This window comes from Microcaecilia unicolor, chromosome 4 (genome assembly GCF_901765095.1).
Source record: "Microcaecilia unicolor chromosome 4, aMicUni1.1, whole genome shotgun sequence".
In the NCBI taxonomy this organism is placed as follows: domain Eukaryota; kingdom Metazoa; phylum Chordata; class Amphibia; order Gymnophiona; family Siphonopidae; genus Microcaecilia; species Microcaecilia unicolor.
This window is the reverse complement of record NC_044034.1, coordinates 90,365,965-90,385,326: the sequence shown is the minus strand read 5'-3', so window position 1 is coordinate 90,385,326 and position 19,362 is coordinate 90,365,965. Positions and strand designations below refer to the sequence as shown.

The 19,362-nt window shown below is 43.0% G+C and overlaps 1 protein-coding gene across 1 annotated transcript in view; it reads right to left on the bottom strand.

Annotated features, from left to right (window-relative positions):
* LOC115469611 (guanylate cyclase soluble subunit beta-2-like) overlaps positions 1–16,835 on the bottom strand; it is a 79,374-nt gene extending 62,539 nt beyond the window's left edge. The window contains exons 1-4 of the mRNA XM_030202406.1: positions 16,768–16,835; positions 12,885–12,979; positions 11,657–11,817; positions 8,202–8,301 (exon numbers count right to left, since the gene is read on the bottom strand). Coding sequence (XP_030058266.1) covers positions 8,202–8,301; positions 11,657–11,817; positions 12,885–12,951 — 328 coding nt within the window. The 5' untranslated portion in view covers positions 12,952–12,979; positions 16,768–16,835. The remainder of the gene's footprint in view (positions 1–8,201; positions 8,302–11,656; positions 11,818–12,884; positions 12,980–16,767) is intronic.
* Positions 16,836–19,362: the final 2,527 nt, after the last annotated feature.

The window sequence follows — 19,362 nt, the reverse complement described above, 5'->3', positions numbered from 1 at the left end:
TACAGTTCAGGATAGGTTAAAAGTATCAAATATTAAGGAGCAGATTTAAGGATTGGGGTGGAAAAGAGCAAAAAGCCTACCAGTCAGTTGCTTGCACAATTTTGCAATCGCTGGCATGTAGTAACATCGTAAATCGTAACTGTCTGTCCAACAAGGCAGTTAGAGTTGTACCTTCCGCTCCGTGGATGTTACACCCTCTATGCCCTGTTTAATGCATGACGGTCATTTAAGCTTTGTTTAGATTCCATCCACTTTCTATGTAGGGATCATCTGTATTTTACAAAAACTGTTTTTGAATTCTGTTACTGTTTTTGTTCCCAGCACCTTCATGGGAGGGTATTCCAGGCATCCACTCTCTGTGAAAAAGTATTTCCTGACATTACTCCTAAGTCTACTGTCCTGCAACCTCAATTCATGTCCCACCGCTTCATCTTCTCTGTTTGTAAATTAATCCCTTTCAAGTATTTGCATGTCTGTATAGTTTCTCCCCTGTCCCTCCTTTCTTCTAGGGCAGGAATTCTCAGCCCAGTCCTTGGGAAACACCTAGCCAGTCAGGTTTTCAGGAAACCCACAGTGAACATGCATGAGATAAATTTGCATGCACTACCTCTATTGTATGCAAATCAGTCACATGCATATTCATTGTGGGTAGGAGAACCAGAGAGGCGATCCAGAAAGGTATAACCTGGTAAGGAGATACCAGAAAGGCCATACAATTGACGGAGAGTGACCAGTATTACGATGATGGTTTATTGACAAAAAGAGGCCCAACGCGGTCATGTTTTGATAACTGCCTGCTTTAAAAATTTGCTGTGATTTTGTTGCTATTCAGTCTGTAGACTTTAAAGAAGAATACAAGACTGAGGGCCAGATGCACAAAGCTTAAAGTGCTATTAATGTTTGGTTTAGATGGTTCCAGCCAGTGTAAAGCAAGAAATTATGTAGATAGTAATGCACTAAGGGGTTTTCCCTGGCTCAAACGTGTGCTGTTAACAGCCACTGAGAACCCAATGCAAATGTATTACAATGAGGTCATTTGTATTCTAATATGTATTCCAGGGGATGCACAGCGCCAGAGCAGCAGTAAGTTAATAAGCAAATTTTACGGCTACTCTGGAGCTATCGGAGAGCAGAGAAGCACAAGTAGGCAGCTGCAAAGGCTACCTGCTTGTGCTTCCTACTTCTCACCTCCCAGCAACCCCCCCCCCCCCCCACCTCTGAATTTTGTTTTATTTCCCTGGTGGTTCAATGTACCCCGACACCCCCCCCCCCCCCGAATCTTTTTATTTTTTCAATTTCCCTGGTGGTCCAGTGGACCATGATCCCCCAAATCTTTTTTTTGTTTGTTTATTTTGTTTTAAATTATCCTTGACTGTCAAGTGGACCCTGACTCCCCATCCCCACAGTCCTCCCTGGTGTTCCAGTCCCCCCACGCATCCACACACACCTTTCCAACCCTGACCCCACCCACACCCCGCCTGGTCAGGACCCTCACCCTACCTGCACCCCTCGTGTACTTTTACAATAGCTCCTCCCTCGTGCCTTGGGCCCGCCCAGAACACAATGGCGGTGCCCAGGCCCTGCCTAGTGTATTATGGGACATACTGGACAGAGCTAAGCACCACATAAGGAAAAAACTCCTTATATGGTGTTTAGCCCTGCCCAGTGCATTCCAGAATGCACTGAGTAGGGCTTGAGTGCCGCCATTGTGTTCTGTGTGTGCCCAAGATAGAGGGAGGAGCTGTTGTAAAGGTACACGAGGGGTGCAGGTAGGGTCAGGGTCCTGAACAGGAGGGGAGTGTGTGTACGCGAAGGGGAAGGGGTCCGGCATTTGGGGTCACAGGGAGGACCACGGGGAGGGGGGAATCATGGAAAATTTTTTAAAAATAAGATTCAGAGGGGGGTCATTAAAAAAACTGTGGGGTTGGGGAGGGTCCAATGAATCAGAGCTGTGAAATGGATTTGACAGCAGTGTCAAATCCATTTGACAGCTCGGACTTGCAAACCACGAGCAATGTACAAAGTGGGATCCGTGCAGTTCATTTGCATGCGATCCCGTTTCTCCCTAGCTCGTTGTTAGCAAGTTATTAAATTTTACCAAGGCAGCTATATTTTACAGCTGTCTTTGTGCATTGGGCCTTGAAAGTAGGATAAAAGTTTTTTCCCACTACACTGGACATCATTCTGACATCTAATGGCTGGTCTGATGCAGGCAGTTGCAGAAACATGGACATATCAGGCCTCATTTTGTCAATAAACCATCATCGCCATACTGGTTAGTCTCTGTCATTTGTTCAAATTCAAATTGGGTCTTACAAACCATTAAAATCTCCTTTCCAGGGTTCGATGCGGTTTACATCGAAAAATTACATGAATTAGAGCACCAGATACATCACATGCCTTTGAACAGTGCAAGATAAATTGAGGCTATGAAACAGTACGTGGGAGTAAAGAAACAGAAGACAGCATTATCATGAATTGTGCAGTAGTGATCACATGATATTCTTTGAGAATCAAAAGGTTTTTAATTTCTTCCAGAAGCTGAGGTAGTTGATATCAGTCCTAATAGCAATAGGAAGAGAGTTCCACAGAGCAATCCCTAACAGTGAGTCATAAATCTTCCAAAATCTAGTTCCCTTGTGTAAGGCAGAGAGGAGAGGAACAATTGATCTTTTAGTCTAATAGATCAGCCTTCCTGTTTGTCCTAATTGTTTCTTAATTGTTCAGCCTTCCTGGTGTCCCCTGACCAGGTTGTACCTTTCCTTTCTATTAATTGTTTGTATTCCAAAAACTTAACTGGTTAGGTGTGTCCCGAGGACTAGCTTGGGACGCACCTAACCGGTATGGCGATAAGGGTTCATTGACAAAAAGAGGCCCAATGTGGCCACCTTTCTGCAACTGCCTGGATCAGAACAGTCACTAAATGTCAGAATGATGTCCAATGTGACAAAAATGATATGGGCCTTCTTATAGCCTGTCTGTGCAAGCCCCATACCATTTTTCTCACCTTCCTCTGAACCACGTCAAGTCTTTTTTTGTATGTCTTTCCTGAGAAACAGCCTCCAAAACTGAACACAGTACTCCAAGTGGGGCCTCACTACAGCAGGATTTACATGTGGGGAAAATGGTTATTCTAAAGCTGCATAGCTGAATTCTCATTGATGAGGTCACACATACAAAACGCTGATTGCCGCCAGCTAAGTATCGGGCCCATACAGTGGCGTAGCAAGGGCGGGGCGGTGGGGGTGGTCTGCCCCGGGTGCACGCTGCTGGAGGGTGCAGAGAGCAGCCTCGCGCCTGTCGGCTCCGTTGGCTCCCTGCGCCCTCTGCCCCGGAACAGGTTACTTCCTGTTCTGGGGCAGAGGGAGCAGGGAGCCAGTGGAGCCGACAGGCACGCGGCTGCTCTCTGCACCCTCCAGCAGCCAAGAATGCACCTGGGGGAGGGGGGGCTTAATGCGCCAGGGAGGGGGAGTGTCGATGTGCAGGGGGGGGTGTCATGCTGCACCTGGGAGGGTACGCAGCAGCGATCCGCCCCGAGTGGCAGCCGACCTAGGATCGCCACTGGGCCCATAGCACCTAAATGCTGTAGCACGCAACTGCAAAGCCCATGGGCAGATCAGGGTCATGCCCTGCAGTTGCACGTATAAATTACACAATGCTTAAGGCACCAGTAATTACACCAGCCTTTGACATAGCATAAATGCTTACACTTTAAGTTATTAGGATTTATTTACTGCCTTTTTGAAGGAATTCACTCAAGGTGGTGTACAGTAGGAATAATTCAAACATACTCAATAGTCAATTACAGCAATGAAAATATTCAAACAGCAATACAAAGTATAGCATGGTATGCTACATTACAATGCCAACACAATACACAATAAGACATTTCACACAACACTGAAAACCCAAATCCATTTCTTCCCTCTTCCCTCCCCCCCCCCCCCCCCCCCCCATTTTAGACGAGGGAAGTGATTATTAAAATTTGCAGGAGGCATACATGCATATAATTATATGTGCCAATAAGAGCATACAATCTGTATATAAGTATACTTGGGGGCACAGTTTGAACAGAGCTAGGGTGTATTTTATAAAAATATAGAGTATATATGCATCTATTTACATGTTCTTTGGATCATAAGTAAATTTCTACCAAAGAATACATGCCCTATTGGAGAGAGTTCTGAGACTGTTTCATAAAAGCACATAGGCACCTTTGTTGCATTTATAAAATATCAAAATATTTCATCTTAAAATAGAAAAACCATGTCCACGTATATCATTTATAAAGTAGGTATTTATTTATTTATTTGATACTTGTATCCTACATTATCTGAATACAATTATTCAGCTCTATGTGGCTTACATAAGTAATAAACAGTACGAGTTACTGTATAGTACATGTTATGAAAACTGTGAATTAAAGGAACATTGTTGAAAAAGAAGCAGCGAGGAGAAAAATCTTGGCTATAAATTAAGCACTTTAACATATCCATAGTCTCTCTGTTATAAAATTACCCTCCATGTGTCTAGGCGCGCACGTGCCATTCTATTCAATAACAGGAATTCCATACGCCGGGCCCCCTCCCTACCCATCTTCAAATCATTGCTCAAAGCCCACCTCTTCAGTGTCGCCTTCGGCACCTAATCACTACACCTTTTCTCAGGAAATCTAAACTACCCCAACTTGACATTTCATCCTTTAGATTGTAAGCTCTCCTGAGCAGGGACTGTCCTTATTTGTTAATTTGTACAGCGCTGCGTAACCCTAGTAGCGCTCTAGAAATGTTAAGTAGTAGTAGTAGTAAGTGCCATTATAGAATTGACACTCCCTGAGCCTATCAAAGTCACCAAAACTTTAGGTGCGGCCCTGATTTGCCCTTTAATAGAATAACGAGCCAATTTGCGCTAATAGAGAGTCTTTTACTAAGCTGTGGTAATGGATGTCTCAGCATTTACTGTCAGCTGATTTCTACCACCAGCTAAAAACACTTCCATGGCTCAGTAAAAGACCCCCACAATTGACTTTTTAACAAACAATTATTGGTGCTAATTAGATTTAAAGGGAATCATCTTAACTTTAGGAAATTACTCAAGACCAGCTTATTCAAGAAAGCCTACTCCCAGGATCCAACATAAATCCTAAAGTCCTCCAAAGCAATACATTAATGGACTATTTTGGACTCTTTTTCCTTTCCCTTTTCCCTCCTTTCAACTTATACTTCTACACTCTCTGTTTACAACAATATATTGTAATTGATTAATAACCGGGTTGGCGATTGCCTTCTCAGTTTAATGTGAGCCACATTGAGCCTGCAAACATGTGGGAAAATGTGGGGTATAAATGTGATAAAATAAATAAATAAATACATTACGTGCATAAAGTTAGGCATGGGATCTACGCCTAAAATTTATGCACGGCCAAAGAAAGGAAGCACAGAAATAGGAGGTTGATGAGCGTTTCAGGACAGATCAGGGCATGGTTTTGAGTTACATGTGTAATTATAGAATAATGGTGATCCACCTGTAAATTTAGCCATGGGCATTTGCACCATATTTTCGCTGGTGCAAATGGCGGCACCTAAATTTATGCGCGACCTCTCTGCTTAAGTGTTAATTCTATAAACTGTGCCAAACTTTAGGCGCGGCTTATAGAATACTGCTTAAGTGGTGGTGGGGGGGGGGGGGGGGGGGTTGGTGCCATTTATACAATCTAGTCCTTACTGCCCATATTTTGGGAGTCCTTGCTAGAAGCTACCACCATGTGTACTTTATACATGCATAGACCAGTGCACAGTTTTGTACAAGGCCTTCTCTATATGTAAAATATGTACATGGAGAAAACCCTTTACAAAATTACCCCCACAGAGCATAGGCACAAATTTGCACATTCTTCAGAGCAGGGGTAAATTTGGGCAAGAGAGTGTGCGCACTGATAGCGATAGTTCTGACCATCTGACACAGGCACTTTTTTGAATATTTTACATAGGTAACCTGATATGAAAATACCCACATAAAGATCACTGTGGCATTTGTGCTTGTCATTTTCAGTAGTAGCTCAAGGTGAGTTACACTCGCACACTAGGGATTTTCCTGTCCCCAGAGGGTTTACAATCTATGTTTGTACCTGAAACAGTGGAGGGTTAAGGAGTAGTATAGCTGCTCTTTTTACATTGCCCTGCTTCCCTCTCATTGCAAGAGAGAGTCCAAGGAGTAGGGTAGATAGACACTTCCAAAGGACCAAGGGAGACGCTAGTTCAAAAAGGTGATCTTTATCGAAACAAGTCAAATGACTCGACATAACTGCTGTGTTTCAGCGTCAACCCGGCTGCTTCAGGAGTCTCATGATGTTCGTTGTACAAAGGTAGGCAATGTTTCCAAGATGGCGTACAACTTTAAATGAATGGAATAGATCCAGAGTCTGTGAACACGCATGGAACATTCTGTCAGCAAAACGCCAGCGGTCCTTGAAGTGTCTATCTACCCAACTCCTTGGACTCTCTCTTGCTGACGTATGTAGGGACTTATTGTTCCTCCACTTTGTGTGGTTGTCCCTCTCGTTGCATGCATGTTCGGTTTTAGTGAAACTGAGCATGCGCGACACTTTGTGCATGCTCAATTTCATTAAAATCGAGCATGCGCAACGTGAAGGGAAGAAGGGCAGGCAATGTAAGGACAACAGCGCTGGAGAAATGCTTCAGCAGGTGGGGGTTGGGACCCCTGCCAGCCATGGTATTTGGCATTGCAGCGGGGCGGGAGAGAGCAGCGGGGAGGTGGGCTAAAATGTGCCCCTCCCAATTCAAGGTCTGGCTATGCCCCTGGGGTTAAGTGAGTTGTCCAAAATCACACAGGGCAGTAGTAAGATTTGAACCAGACTTCCCCGGTTGTCAGCCTGGTGCTCTACCCACTAGGCTACTCCTCTATTAGTACTTAGAACCAACTTTTATTTTCACAAGCTTTGACTTGTACATCTTTTTCCTGTAGACTTTTTCCCCCTTCCTAAAGCTTCAGGAACCCAAGGCCTGTGGCATAAGATGCACAATTTCAGCATTTCCTAAGTTACTCATCTGTAGCCTTTACGCTTTTTTTTTTCTTTTTGCCCTGCTTTTGTCAGGTCCTTAAATTCCCACTGTGTTTGTAATACTGGGGCTAATTCATAAAGGATAGGCATTACCCGATGTCTGAACTTCTGACCACTTCCTGACTCTGCCAGTGTTTCATCCAGTCAGATCAAACCTGAATGGCATAATAGCCAACCCTCAAAACTACGCTTGAGAGATTGCTGTTGATGCCAGTGGGGAAAGATCCCTATAGTAGACACCTTCATACAGCACTGCTTTTGTGGGGCAGTGGGGTCTATGTGTAGACTGCTGTCTTTAAACAACATGAGCCTGCCCAGAGTTACTAAAAAGGTACAAATACAGAGACATACAAAAGACTGGTATTGAATGCAAGGACTGTGGAAACCAGCCATTCAATCAGTCCAGTGTGCCTCCATCTTCAACATGCACACAGGTCAGATGATCTCTATGTCCCACGCTCTTTCAAGACTGCACATACAAGTGGGGATGTTGCTATGTATTGCTGATAAGATTTATTCTACTGTATATCCTCCTTCATAGCAATATCACATATCTGTGGTTGTGTTTTGGATTTAGCTCGTTGCATTTTGTTGTTAGCCTAAGACAAATTGCATGCAGGTGTTTCTCTTTCCCCAGAGAGTTTACAAAGGAGGATCACAAGGAGGAGCATTAGCAGGGTTTGAACTCTGGCTTCCTTGCCTTTCAGCCTGTTACTTAACAATTAGGCTACTCCTTCTTGATGCAAGATTGTTTATAGCCCTGTGCAAGGAAACTGGTTGTTGCCCTGTATTTATCACCTGGGTTTTGGGATCTCTCGCTGGTAGATTTTAGTGGATTTTATTAGTATGTTCAAGCCAGCTAGCTGATGATATCCAGATGCAGCACCCTGGGACTGCATCCAATAGGGCTGGACTTGCACAGTTAGTGTTAGATTCTCTGGGAGACAATTAGCATCTCACATTTGACATAAGCAAAACCTACAAGGACAGGTCCAAAAATAACATAACATAACACAGGTATTTTGTTTTTCCTCTGATTATATGAATGAATAATAATGCAGGTTTAGAGACCCTAGCCTTGTAAATAAAGAGCTGACAATTTGGAACAGTTAAAGATTACCTGGAACTATATGGCACAGGCCATGCCTGTCAGAGTAATAGTGAAGAAGCATTGATTTATCAGCCCTTTTTTCCACACGAAATGATGGTGCATTCATCGCCTGAGAAGCCAAAACATTTCTGTTAGTACAGGAGGCAAATTACTTTCATCTGTAAACATCCAGTGTCCAGGGCTGGTGTTAGACATTCAGGGGCCCAGGGCAGAAACTGAGGAGGCCCTAAAGCCTGCCTGCAAGCAACATCTCCTACAACTTGAGGCAAGTTTAGGGCCCCCTGTGGTATGAAGGCCCAGGGCAACTGCCCTGTTTGCCACTCCCTAACACCAGCCATGCCAGTGTCCAGTTACATATGACAATCAATGTCAAAAGGTATCAGAGAGCATAAAGCATGACAATTGAATACCTCTGGCACAGAAAATTATTTAATAAACTGCATTCATGTTCCTGAAGCTAGTTCTCAAAGCAGAAAAGAGTTTCATGGATTTCTTGAATCCACTGGGAAAGAAAGGTCTGCATATTATAGCAGGATAGTCTTACAAATGGCAGATATTTTCCCTAGTTTGTAAATGACCTCAACTGGTTCAGACTTGAACATCCATCCTCACATCCATTTAAAGTGACTTAAAGTGATCCCACTGCCCCTCTCTGAAGTAAACCAGGCATGTCTGGATTATTAAAATGAACTAAACATATATATTTGTTCACAAGACCATAAGAAAAGCCATGCTACGACAGACAACAGCCTCAGAGCCCAACATCCTGTCTTTGACAGTGGCCAGTCCCGGTCTTAAGTACATGGCAGACAAGGACAGATTTACATATAAGCTAGACAAACTATAACTTAGGGGCCTTACCAAGGGCCTCATGCTTCACTACCGAAAATTTAATGTATTTGTAACTAATGAAATTTAAACTATAAAACTATCATGATTATTGTTTTTATTATTGAGTACTGTTGGTTATTGTATATTTCTTATTTTTTCCCATCTATTAAGACTAAAATTTACTTCCTACATATTGAGGGGACATCTTAAACGTTACAACATAGTGACAACAACATGCACACATCTGGCCCTGCTGACAAATCCCAACATGTAGATAAAATTTCTCATATCTCATATCCAGAGCCTTCCCAGGTCTATCTAGTTAATCATTTGTATTGACTTTTCCTCCAGAAATTTGTCCAGATGTCTTTTGAATCCTGCTATTTTAATCACCCTAATCACTTCCTCCAGCAATATATTAGATAGATTAATTAGGCACTGCATGAAAAAGAAAACTTTGTATGATTTTTGCTGATCCAGTGCTCTTCCACCCAGACTTTTAGGATAGAGGTTTTATAGAGGAGGAAGACCCATCCACATACAGAAGCTTCATGGGAAAAGAGACAGAGGAAAGAGATTGGAGCAATCATGCAGCAGCTGTTAGATCCACAAGTCCAGGTGGAAGCTTGGGTAAGGAAATCCGCTTTACACTAAAGTCCACTAGGCTTAGCCAGAAATGAGGTATTCATTTAAGAGGAGGATGAGAGCCGGAGGCTCAGAGCCCAACCCAAAAGAGAAGGGGGACATACCATGTGAGCCAAGGACTGAGGACCCTCAGAAGTAAGAGGCAAGCAGGGCCTGGTTACTCAGACTAAGTAAACTATAACAGAAACCCTTATCAAAGCTTTAAAATATTAGAAAAACTCTCATTTACTCATGTTGTATAAATAATTACTTTTTGTAAAAAGCTCAATAAAATTATATAAATATTTATTTATTGTGCTCAGTTTTTTGGTGTATTGCTGTGGACTGAAAGTCCAAACTTTGCAGGGACACCGCATTTACATCATAGCACATCCTACCTCCATCCTGATCACAATGTTTAATTAATAAACAGTATCCAAAACCTGATGTTAAAAAACTGATGTTCAAAAAAAGGAATATTGTATAACAGCTACTTAGCTTAGGTAGAGATTGTGCAGAACCAAAGATCTTCTTCCTGCAAAGTTCTTGTCCACTGCAATACTTTTTTCAAAAATCACTCCGTGCAAAACATAAGATCAAAAAGATCGATGATAATATAGGAGTTTACTTCCAACATCACGACTGTCTTTTGCAACAGGAACGTTTGTTTTAAAGACTTCAATTATTTTCAAAGGCATTGGATGCATATATATTGCGCACACTTTGCAAGTACACCCTGACCCCTGAGGCAGGTGTTGCTTTACGCCGAAACACGGCCCGTGTTGGGTCATTTGTCAATAAAATACTCCTGTTGTCTCAGTCTTGAAGGCCCAGTGTTGCTTTTTTTGTTTTTATACTAAGAGTGCACATAAGTGGCATTGCGTGTAAATGCATGGAGGGGCATTCACATGGGTGAAACATGGAAGAGGCATGGGCAGGGCTATAATTGACACGTACAACTTGCAGAATACTGCGAGCTATGTGCTCCCTTGCTATATTTAGGTGCCTGCAGCAGGATTATATCTGGTGTACCTATGGCTGCCTAGATTTTAGGTGCACCGATGCTGGGTTTCACTATTATTCTGTAATGGAATCTGGGCACCCAGATGCTGTTATAGAAGTGGTTTTTGTGAAGCATTGGGGTGCCTAAAAGAAGGCACCCATGTATCGAATTGCCCCCACTGTTCTCTCTAAGATGAGTGGGTGTCCTCCAACTGCATTGCTGCCAATGGGGGGTAGTGCTACAATACTGTGTCTTCAATCACTAGGGACAGGCAGGTTCCCTGGAGACCTGCAGAGCTTGCTTGTCCCTCCCTATTTAAAATGTGATAGTGAAACAGCGCCCCTCACTGGCAGGACTGTAGGTGGAGGACTCTGACTGAGCTTAGAGGGAACAGTGATTGCTTCCCCTTCCATCAGCATCCAACTGGCACCATCACAGGCTTCTTGCTTTAGATGTATTTTAAAAAATAATGGGGTATGTTTACTAGAGGGCATTAAACCCCTAGCATGCGCTAACAGGGCTTCCGTATGACAGTGTTAAGGCATTCTGTGGTAATATAACTGTTAGCACGCAAATTGGGGAATTCTTCTGGGACAAGGTGTGGCATAGGTGTGGAAACATTATCCTGTTAGCGCATTCTAGGTAACACATGCTAAATGGATAACAGCTGAGTTAACGCTAGATTACTTAGCACCTCCTACATAGAAGTCATTAAGTGCTCCTGCATTAAATCCTAGCAATTATGGCATGTTAATGACGGCATTAAAACATACCCTCAAAAGGAAAAGCATTAGATTTGCAGTTAATATGCGCTAAAATCAATGTTAACTCCAAATCCTAACACCGTTTAGTAAACATGCCTCAAAGTTAGTTTTTGCTTCTACTGCAAACATTTTTTCAAATTCTCTCTTGACCTGTCTTAGTACTATTTTGCGTTGAATTTGCCAGTGTTTATGATCATCTATGTTGTCCTCATTCCTAGGTCAATGAAGAAACCTGACTGTACCTGGTAGGACAATGCAAGATAACTGTGCAAAGCATCCAAGTTCTCGATGAATTCCATCAGGTTTCCTCCCAGTGTCCGTAACATTCTGTCATAGCCGGACATTTTACAAAAACTGAAGAAATATTCTCCAAATAGCTTCAGCACTGCTTCTTCAGAAACATCTGCATTATTAAGAAACATGACTTATTACCACCATGTGTTATAAAACATTTTGAAATAACTTCATCCAGGAGGATCCTTCAAGCAGAAGTGCAATTTGTTTTTTTCCCAGAATGTGCACTTTTTTTTCCCTGGTCTTGTTTCTTCCATGTGTTAGCCTTCTTAAATCTCATTTTGTTTTCTATTTGGTAAAAATGTTTAGCATTTAGCAATTTGTATGAAATATAAGAAAAATAAAGCACTTAGCCGGCTATCCCCCTGCTGAATATTCCCAGTTAGCAGCTAGGAGATAACCGGCTATATCGCACAATATAGACGACTATCCCCGAATATTCACCGCGTAGCCGGCTATTGTAAGTGGCCACATTGGGCCACATAAGTAGCTGGAATATCTTTTGCTGGTTTAAACCTAACTGTTTATCTACGAATATCAACTTAGCCAGTTAAGTTTAAACCGGCCAAAAATAAACCAGATATTCAATGCTGGTCACCGGAAACGGCCTGGTATTGAATATCCGGGATGACCACCAACCTGAGAGTTAGCCGAGCTTTCTCCTGTGGTCTGAATATTGGCCCCAAACGTAATAGGCGTTTATAATTCTCTCTGTCTCCAGACAACTAATGAACTGTTATGCAGGCATTGGTACTGATCAGTATAAACTACTGTAATTCTATCTTTCTTGGACGTACTGTCGGCTTAGCGCAGGATCCCTTACCGCCACCTCAATGGGTGGCACAGGTGGCCCCTGAAGTGGCCGCATGGCAAGTGGTTCACTTACCGCATGGCCATTTCTTGTCCTCAGAAAAAGATAGCCGTTTACCCGCTACTGTAAAAGGGGGCCTCAGCGCGTGTCAAAAGCATGCAGTGATGCTATCGCAGGTCCCCTTTTACCACAGCTTAGTAAAAAGACCCCCCTAATGCTTTATGGTTTGCATCCAGCGCACTCCAGATTTTCTGGAAATGCTGAAAGCCTAGTGGAATCAGTCACAGCCTGGTTCCTCATTCACTCTATAATCAGAACCTTCTAGTTCATGCTAACAAATCTTCAGGGTCATAAGGCTCACTTACTCAGCATCCTGCAAGCCTCTTTAATCAGTCTTAAAGTAATGACATCATCGTAAACTTCATAAGTCATGAAGTTGTCTTGAACCTCAGCTTGTATTCTGAAAAGAATTCCAGAAGATGTGGGTTAAAGTGGAAAATTAAATCATTTACAATTTGAAGGCACATGTCTAAAAAGTCAGTGCAGCAGTATACTATGGGGGTTGGTGCCATTTCCAGTCTATGGGAAATTTGCAGAGGCTTGTGGTACCTTGGTACATTCACCAAAGCCTGAATCCAGATTTGACCACTTTCATTAACATGACTTTCCCTTAATTCCAACCTCACTTTACTTGGGGGCTCCTTTGGTATACCACATTAAGTGCTAACACACACTTACTCAGAATGTATCTGTCTACCTACCTGACCACCTTTAAGAATGTATCTTTAAGCAGTGGCATATCAAGGGGGGGCGATGGGGGCGGTCCGCCCCGGGTGCATGCCGCTGGGGGGTGCTGCGGCGCGCGCCTGTCGGCTCCGAGTTTGCTAACCGCTCGTTCGCTGCAGCTTCCTCTGCCCCGGAACAGGTTACTTCCTGTTCCAGGGCAGAGGGAGCTGCAGCGAACGAGCGAAGTTAGTGAACTCGGAGCCGACAGGCGTGCGCCGCAGCACCCCCCCCCCCAGCGGCGTGCACCCGGGGGGGTGTCATTTCGCCAGGGGGGGGAGGTGTCATTTCACAGTGGGGGTGCACTGCACCCGGGGGGGGGGCGCATCGGCGATCCGCCCCGGGTGTCATCCAGGCTAGGAACGCCACTGTCTTTAAGAATGTATCCTGTATAACTGCTTGACCAGATCCTCCTGTAGTCCACAACTTCTTGTAACACCAATAGTTTTCTTAACCCTGGTCTTTGTAAGCCACATTGTAATAGGTCTTTGTAAGCCACATTGAGCCTGCAAATAGGTAGGAAAATGTGGGATACAAGAGCAATAAATAAATAAATTCTATATATGGCACCAAACATTGGGCGCTACTTCTGCACCATATTTTTGCACAAATAGCTTTCTAACCTGACCGTATTATCAAAACAAAAGATGGACGTCCATCTTGTTTCGGAAATACAGGTTTAACTGCCCCTGGATAGGAACATTTTGCGAGGACGTCCAAATCGAAATGAGGATGTCCCTTTTGATTATGCCCCTCCACGTGTATTTTATTACTCTACCCATTCTCCAATCAAATTCTGCTCCAGAACATGCCTACATGTATGTAGTATAAAATCAAATATTATTTTGCCTTTGAGGGTAGTTCTGTAACAGTATAACGATGTGGCACCTTTTCTATAAAGGAATGTAGCCTTCTACTTTCCATTACAGCGTGTGTGGTTAGTAGAGTTTAACAAATTGAATATGTTTTGAATATGTTTTGGAGAAATTGAATATGTTTTGAAGCATAAACATCGATTTAGTTGGTATAAGGTTTTGATACACGTTGTATAAATCAATGCAGCTACTGCGTAGCATTGTGACAAATGTAATAAAAAGAATAAGGGTGCGTGTGTTTATGAATGCTGGGTCGGTGTGAGTGAGTAGAGGATGAGCATTTCTTACAACCTTTTTTAAAACGTGTATGTTAAGATATTGGTGCATGTGTATGCACCAATAAAATAATTGTTATACGCTTAATTGTCTCAGAGTGTATTTTTGTTAGACATTGAGAATAACACTCTGTTTAGAATAAGTGTTCCCCTGTTTATCGGATGGTTAGTAGAGTTGGCAACTAGATCCAGATTCACCCAACAGGGTTGATCCAGTCTTGGGCTTACCCCAATGCATGCAGGGCCTTGTGGCTCTGATTTCCCCATTGAATTCCCTAAGGAAAGCCAGGCTACAAGTCCCTGCATGCTTTGGGGTAAGCCCAAGACTGGATCAACCCTGTCAAGCAAATCTGCTGGATCAATCCTATTGGGCGAATCTGAAGCTAGTTGGCAACCTTAGTGGTTAGACATGAGTTCTTACACCAGCCATAGAGCTGATGCAAGCACTTGCATTTAAATGCCAGAGATACCACAAAAAACTTTATTTAAAAAATACCTCTCAAACAACTTTATTCAATTTAAGTGGTGCTCATAAATATTTAGAGACTGCCACAATCTTTCAAGTCAACTACTCATAGCTCAACAAGGTATAATCACAGCACTTGAAAATGTCACAAAGTGTAATCCATAGTGTCACAATTCCTATGGCATAGTTCAAAGCATTATTTATTTATTAGGATTTATTTACGCCTTTTTGAAGGCATTCACTCAAAGCGGTGTACAGCAAGAATAAGCCAAACATGACAATTACAGCAATAAAAGTATTCAAATGACAATAAAAAGTATGGCATGGAGGGTCATAATCGAACGCGAATGCCCATCTCCGTGGGCGGCACAAACCGTATTTTCGAAAAAAGATGGGTGCCCATCTTTTTTTCGATAATACGGGTTGTGCGGGGCAAATGCCTAGGATTTGGGCATTTTTGAGCTGGGCGCTATCGGTTTTTAGCGATAATGGAAACTGAAGGTGCCCAGCTCAAAAACGAATAAATCCAAGGCATTGGGTCATGGGAGGGGCCAGGATTCGTAGTGCACTGGTCCTCCTCACATGCCAGGACACCAACTGGGCACCCTAGGGGGCACTTTGAAAAATTAATAAAAAACCTTAAAAGAGCTCCCAGGTTCATAACACCCTTCCCTTGTGTGCTGAGCCCCCCCAAATCCACCCAAAACCCACTGCCCACAAGTCTACACCATTACCATAGCCCTAAGGGGGGCACCTACATGTGAGTACAGTGGGTTTTGGGGTTTTTTGGAGGGCTCAGCATTAAGCACCACAAGTGTGACAGGTAGGGGGGGATGGGACTGGGTCCACCTGCCTGAAGTGCACTGCACCCAGAAACAACTGCTCCAGGGACCTGCATACTGCTGTCAGGGAGCTGGGTATGACATTTGAGGCTGGCATACAGGCTGGAAAAAAAAGTTTTTAAAGTTCTTTTTGTTTGGTGGGAGGGGTTAGTGACCACTGGGGGTGTCAGGGGAGGTCATCCCCGATTCCCTCCGGTGGTCATCTGGTCATTTAGGGCACTTTTTTGGGACTTGTTCGTGAAAAAAAGGGTCCAAAAAAGTGCCCTAAATTCTCGGTAAAAACTCCCATTTTTTTCAATTATCGGCCAAAGGCGCCCATCTCTCCTCAGCCGATAACCACGCCCCAGTCCTGCCTTCACCACGCCTCCGACATGTCCCCATCAACTTTGGCCATTTCCACGACGGAGTGCAGTTGAAGGCACCCAAAATTGGCTTTCGATTATACCGATTTGGGTGCCTTTGCGAGATGGGCGCCCATCTCCCGATTTGGGTCAAAATATGGGCGCCCATCACTTTCGAAAATAAGCTGGATAATATACTAGTTACAATGTCAACATAATACATAATAAAACATTTTAATAGCGTAGGGTATAAGCAGAGATGGAACATATAGATAGATAAGAGAGTAAGAAGAGTAAGCGAGCAAAACCTTCTACACTCTGAACAATAGTTGGGGGAAGTATGTCAATGGCAGCTGAAGGATTGAAATGCCAGCTTTGCCCACTGCTCTAACCACTAGACAAAGCCTCTACTCCATAACTATACTGGAATATATGGCAAATTATTTGGAAACTGAAAAAGTTCCCTTTTTGATACTTCCTTAGTCATCAGGAAACAATAGCAAATCAGAGACACTGCAGCTGGCAGTTTTATCATTTGAGACTTCAATGTCTCTCGACAAAAAAGAAAAATCATTATTATGCTGTCTAGCTACAGGACTAAAATTACGTCAATGTAAACAAAATTTGTAACTTATTGACATTATACTTTTGGAAAGAAATGCTCACCGAAGGTTCTCCCAGGTTTCCTCACCAAATTTCTCCACAACAAGCGATTTCAGACAGGTGTTGATAAACCCATACTAGAGAAAATAAATAACAGATGTTGTGCTTAACCACATTTACATAGATTTAGGTCACACCTTTTCCAGTTGTAGCTCAAGGTGAGATACATTCAGGTACACTAGGTATTTTCCTGTCCATGGAAGGCTACATTCTACATTTGTATCTGAGGCAGTGTGTGGATAAGTAACGTGGTAACAGAGTAAGTGACGGCAAATAAAGACCTGAGTGGTCCATCCAGTCTGCCCAACAGTCGCATTCATTATCAATTCAATTTAAATCAACAACGAATGTGATATTATATACTTGATCATGTGTTTTCTTTGGTGTTTCTGGGACATAGACTATAGAAGTCTGCCCAGCTCTGTCCTTATGTTCCAACTACTCCAGCCTATTCAAATCTGTCTTGTCATTTGCGGGACAAGGACCATAAAAGTCTGCCTGGCACTGTCCTCACATTCCAAACCACTGAAGCTCTCTCTAGCCCATCCTAAACCGGATCGCCATATACAGGACTCAGACCGTTCAAGCCAGACCAGCACCCGCCTTAGTTGATGCAGCCAGAGTTGCCATCTAAGCACCACTTGATATGCAAAAACATATGCAACTCTTTAAGTTTGTTTTTTTTTTACATCATTCATCTTCTAATTAGAGATCCTCTGTGTTCATCCCATGCTTTTTTGAATTCCGCCACAGGTTTTTTTTCTCCACCACCTCCCTCTGAAGGTCATTCCAGGCATCCACCACCGTCTTCATGAAAAAGAATTTTCTGACATTACTCCTAGATCTACCACCCCGCAACCTCAATTCATGTGACTTGTCAAGATCAAAAGCAGCAGCAGTGGGTTTTGAACCAGGTTGTCAGCCTAGTGCTGTAACCACTAGGCTACTCCTTGTTAAGATATTTGATATGAAACATGAAAAGAAATTCATACACTGAATAAAAACAATCATCTTTTGTTGAATATCATGTACCAATATATATATATGTATATTTCAGAGCTTTATCCAGCATGTGAAAAACCCACATATTCAGTCCAATTTAGAACAGGAATATTTCAAAAGTTAAGTCCTAGACACAAGAAACGTGTTCATGGATAACCCCTCTTTTTTAAGAATAGAAAAAGGCTGTCACTAAAGGCTTTTACCATGGCTCTTTGGCTGGTCCTCTGTGTGCTGCTGCTGCTGCTGCTGCTGCGTGGTTAGCCCTCCCTGTGTCCTTGCTCTGTCTCTGGAGTTGACTTGTCTGTGACTGAGGTTTTCATTCTCCCCTTTGCAACACCATCACACCAACAGCTGGGATTATTTTGTCCCTTGTAGTATCCTAGCACCTCTCCTGGTGATGGAGAAGGTGGAGTCAAACAGGACTTTTACATCCATGGGATTTGCCAGTTGCCACCATCATCTTTTTCCCTTTAAAAGTGAGAGTAACTAGAATTACCAACTTTAAAATCATGATTCCTGGATTAAAGGAATCAAGGACTCTATTTCTGGGTTCTTCCCCATTTGCCCCCTTTTAGATTCATGTCCCATAATCATATCACACTGACAGCTTCCAGGGGCCTCTCTCCACATTGTCCCCTTTCACTTTTCTCTTCGCTAACCCTTTCCACCCCCCTCTTCATTTACCTCTCCAGGCTATCTGAAAATTCCTCCACAAACATACGCTCCTTTCATATTCTGCCTTTACATTGTGACATTTTTAGCATCCTTCCTGGTACTGCACCCTTGCAGGTTGATGTGTAGCCTTGATGTGAGGTTTACAAATGATTCTCATGACACAAGCTTGTATAATGTATTTCTTACCAAGATTAATTGAATTCTATTTCCAGACCCAAGGAAGTCTCTTTAGCAATGATGACTACTACTACTACTACTAATAATAATAATTTCTATAGTGCTACTAGACGTATGCAACGCTGTACACATTATATGTAGGTACTTTCTCTGTCTCTAGAGGGCTCACAATCTAAGTTTTTGTACCTGGGGCAATCCATCTAGTAGCTCCAGAAGGAGTAGGGGGAATTTGCAGCCTGGCCCTATCCAGCGTATGACTCCTCATCTTCAGTACTTCAAGGGGACAAAGTACTCATATGATTTCCAGCAGGTAAGTGGTCGGTTTGCTATGGGACTCTTTTACTAAGCTGCGTAGGCGCCTATGCATGCCCAATGCGTGCCAAATTGGAGTTACCGCCCAGTTACTACTACTACTACTTATCATTTCTATAGTGCTACTAGACGTACGCAGCGTTGTACACTTGAACATGAAGATACAGTCCCTGCTCGATAGAGCTTACAATCTAATTAGGACAGACAAACAGGACAAACAAGAGATTAGGGAATATTAAAGTGAGGATGATAAAATAAGGGTTCTGAATAAGTGAATAAGGGTTAGGAGTTAAAAGCAGCATCAAAAAGGTGGGCTTTTAGCTTAGATTTGAAGACGGCCAGAGATGGAGCTTGATGTACCGGCTCAGGAAAGCTATTCCAGGCATATGGTGCAGCAAGATAAAAGGAACGGAGTCTGGAGTTAGTAGTGGA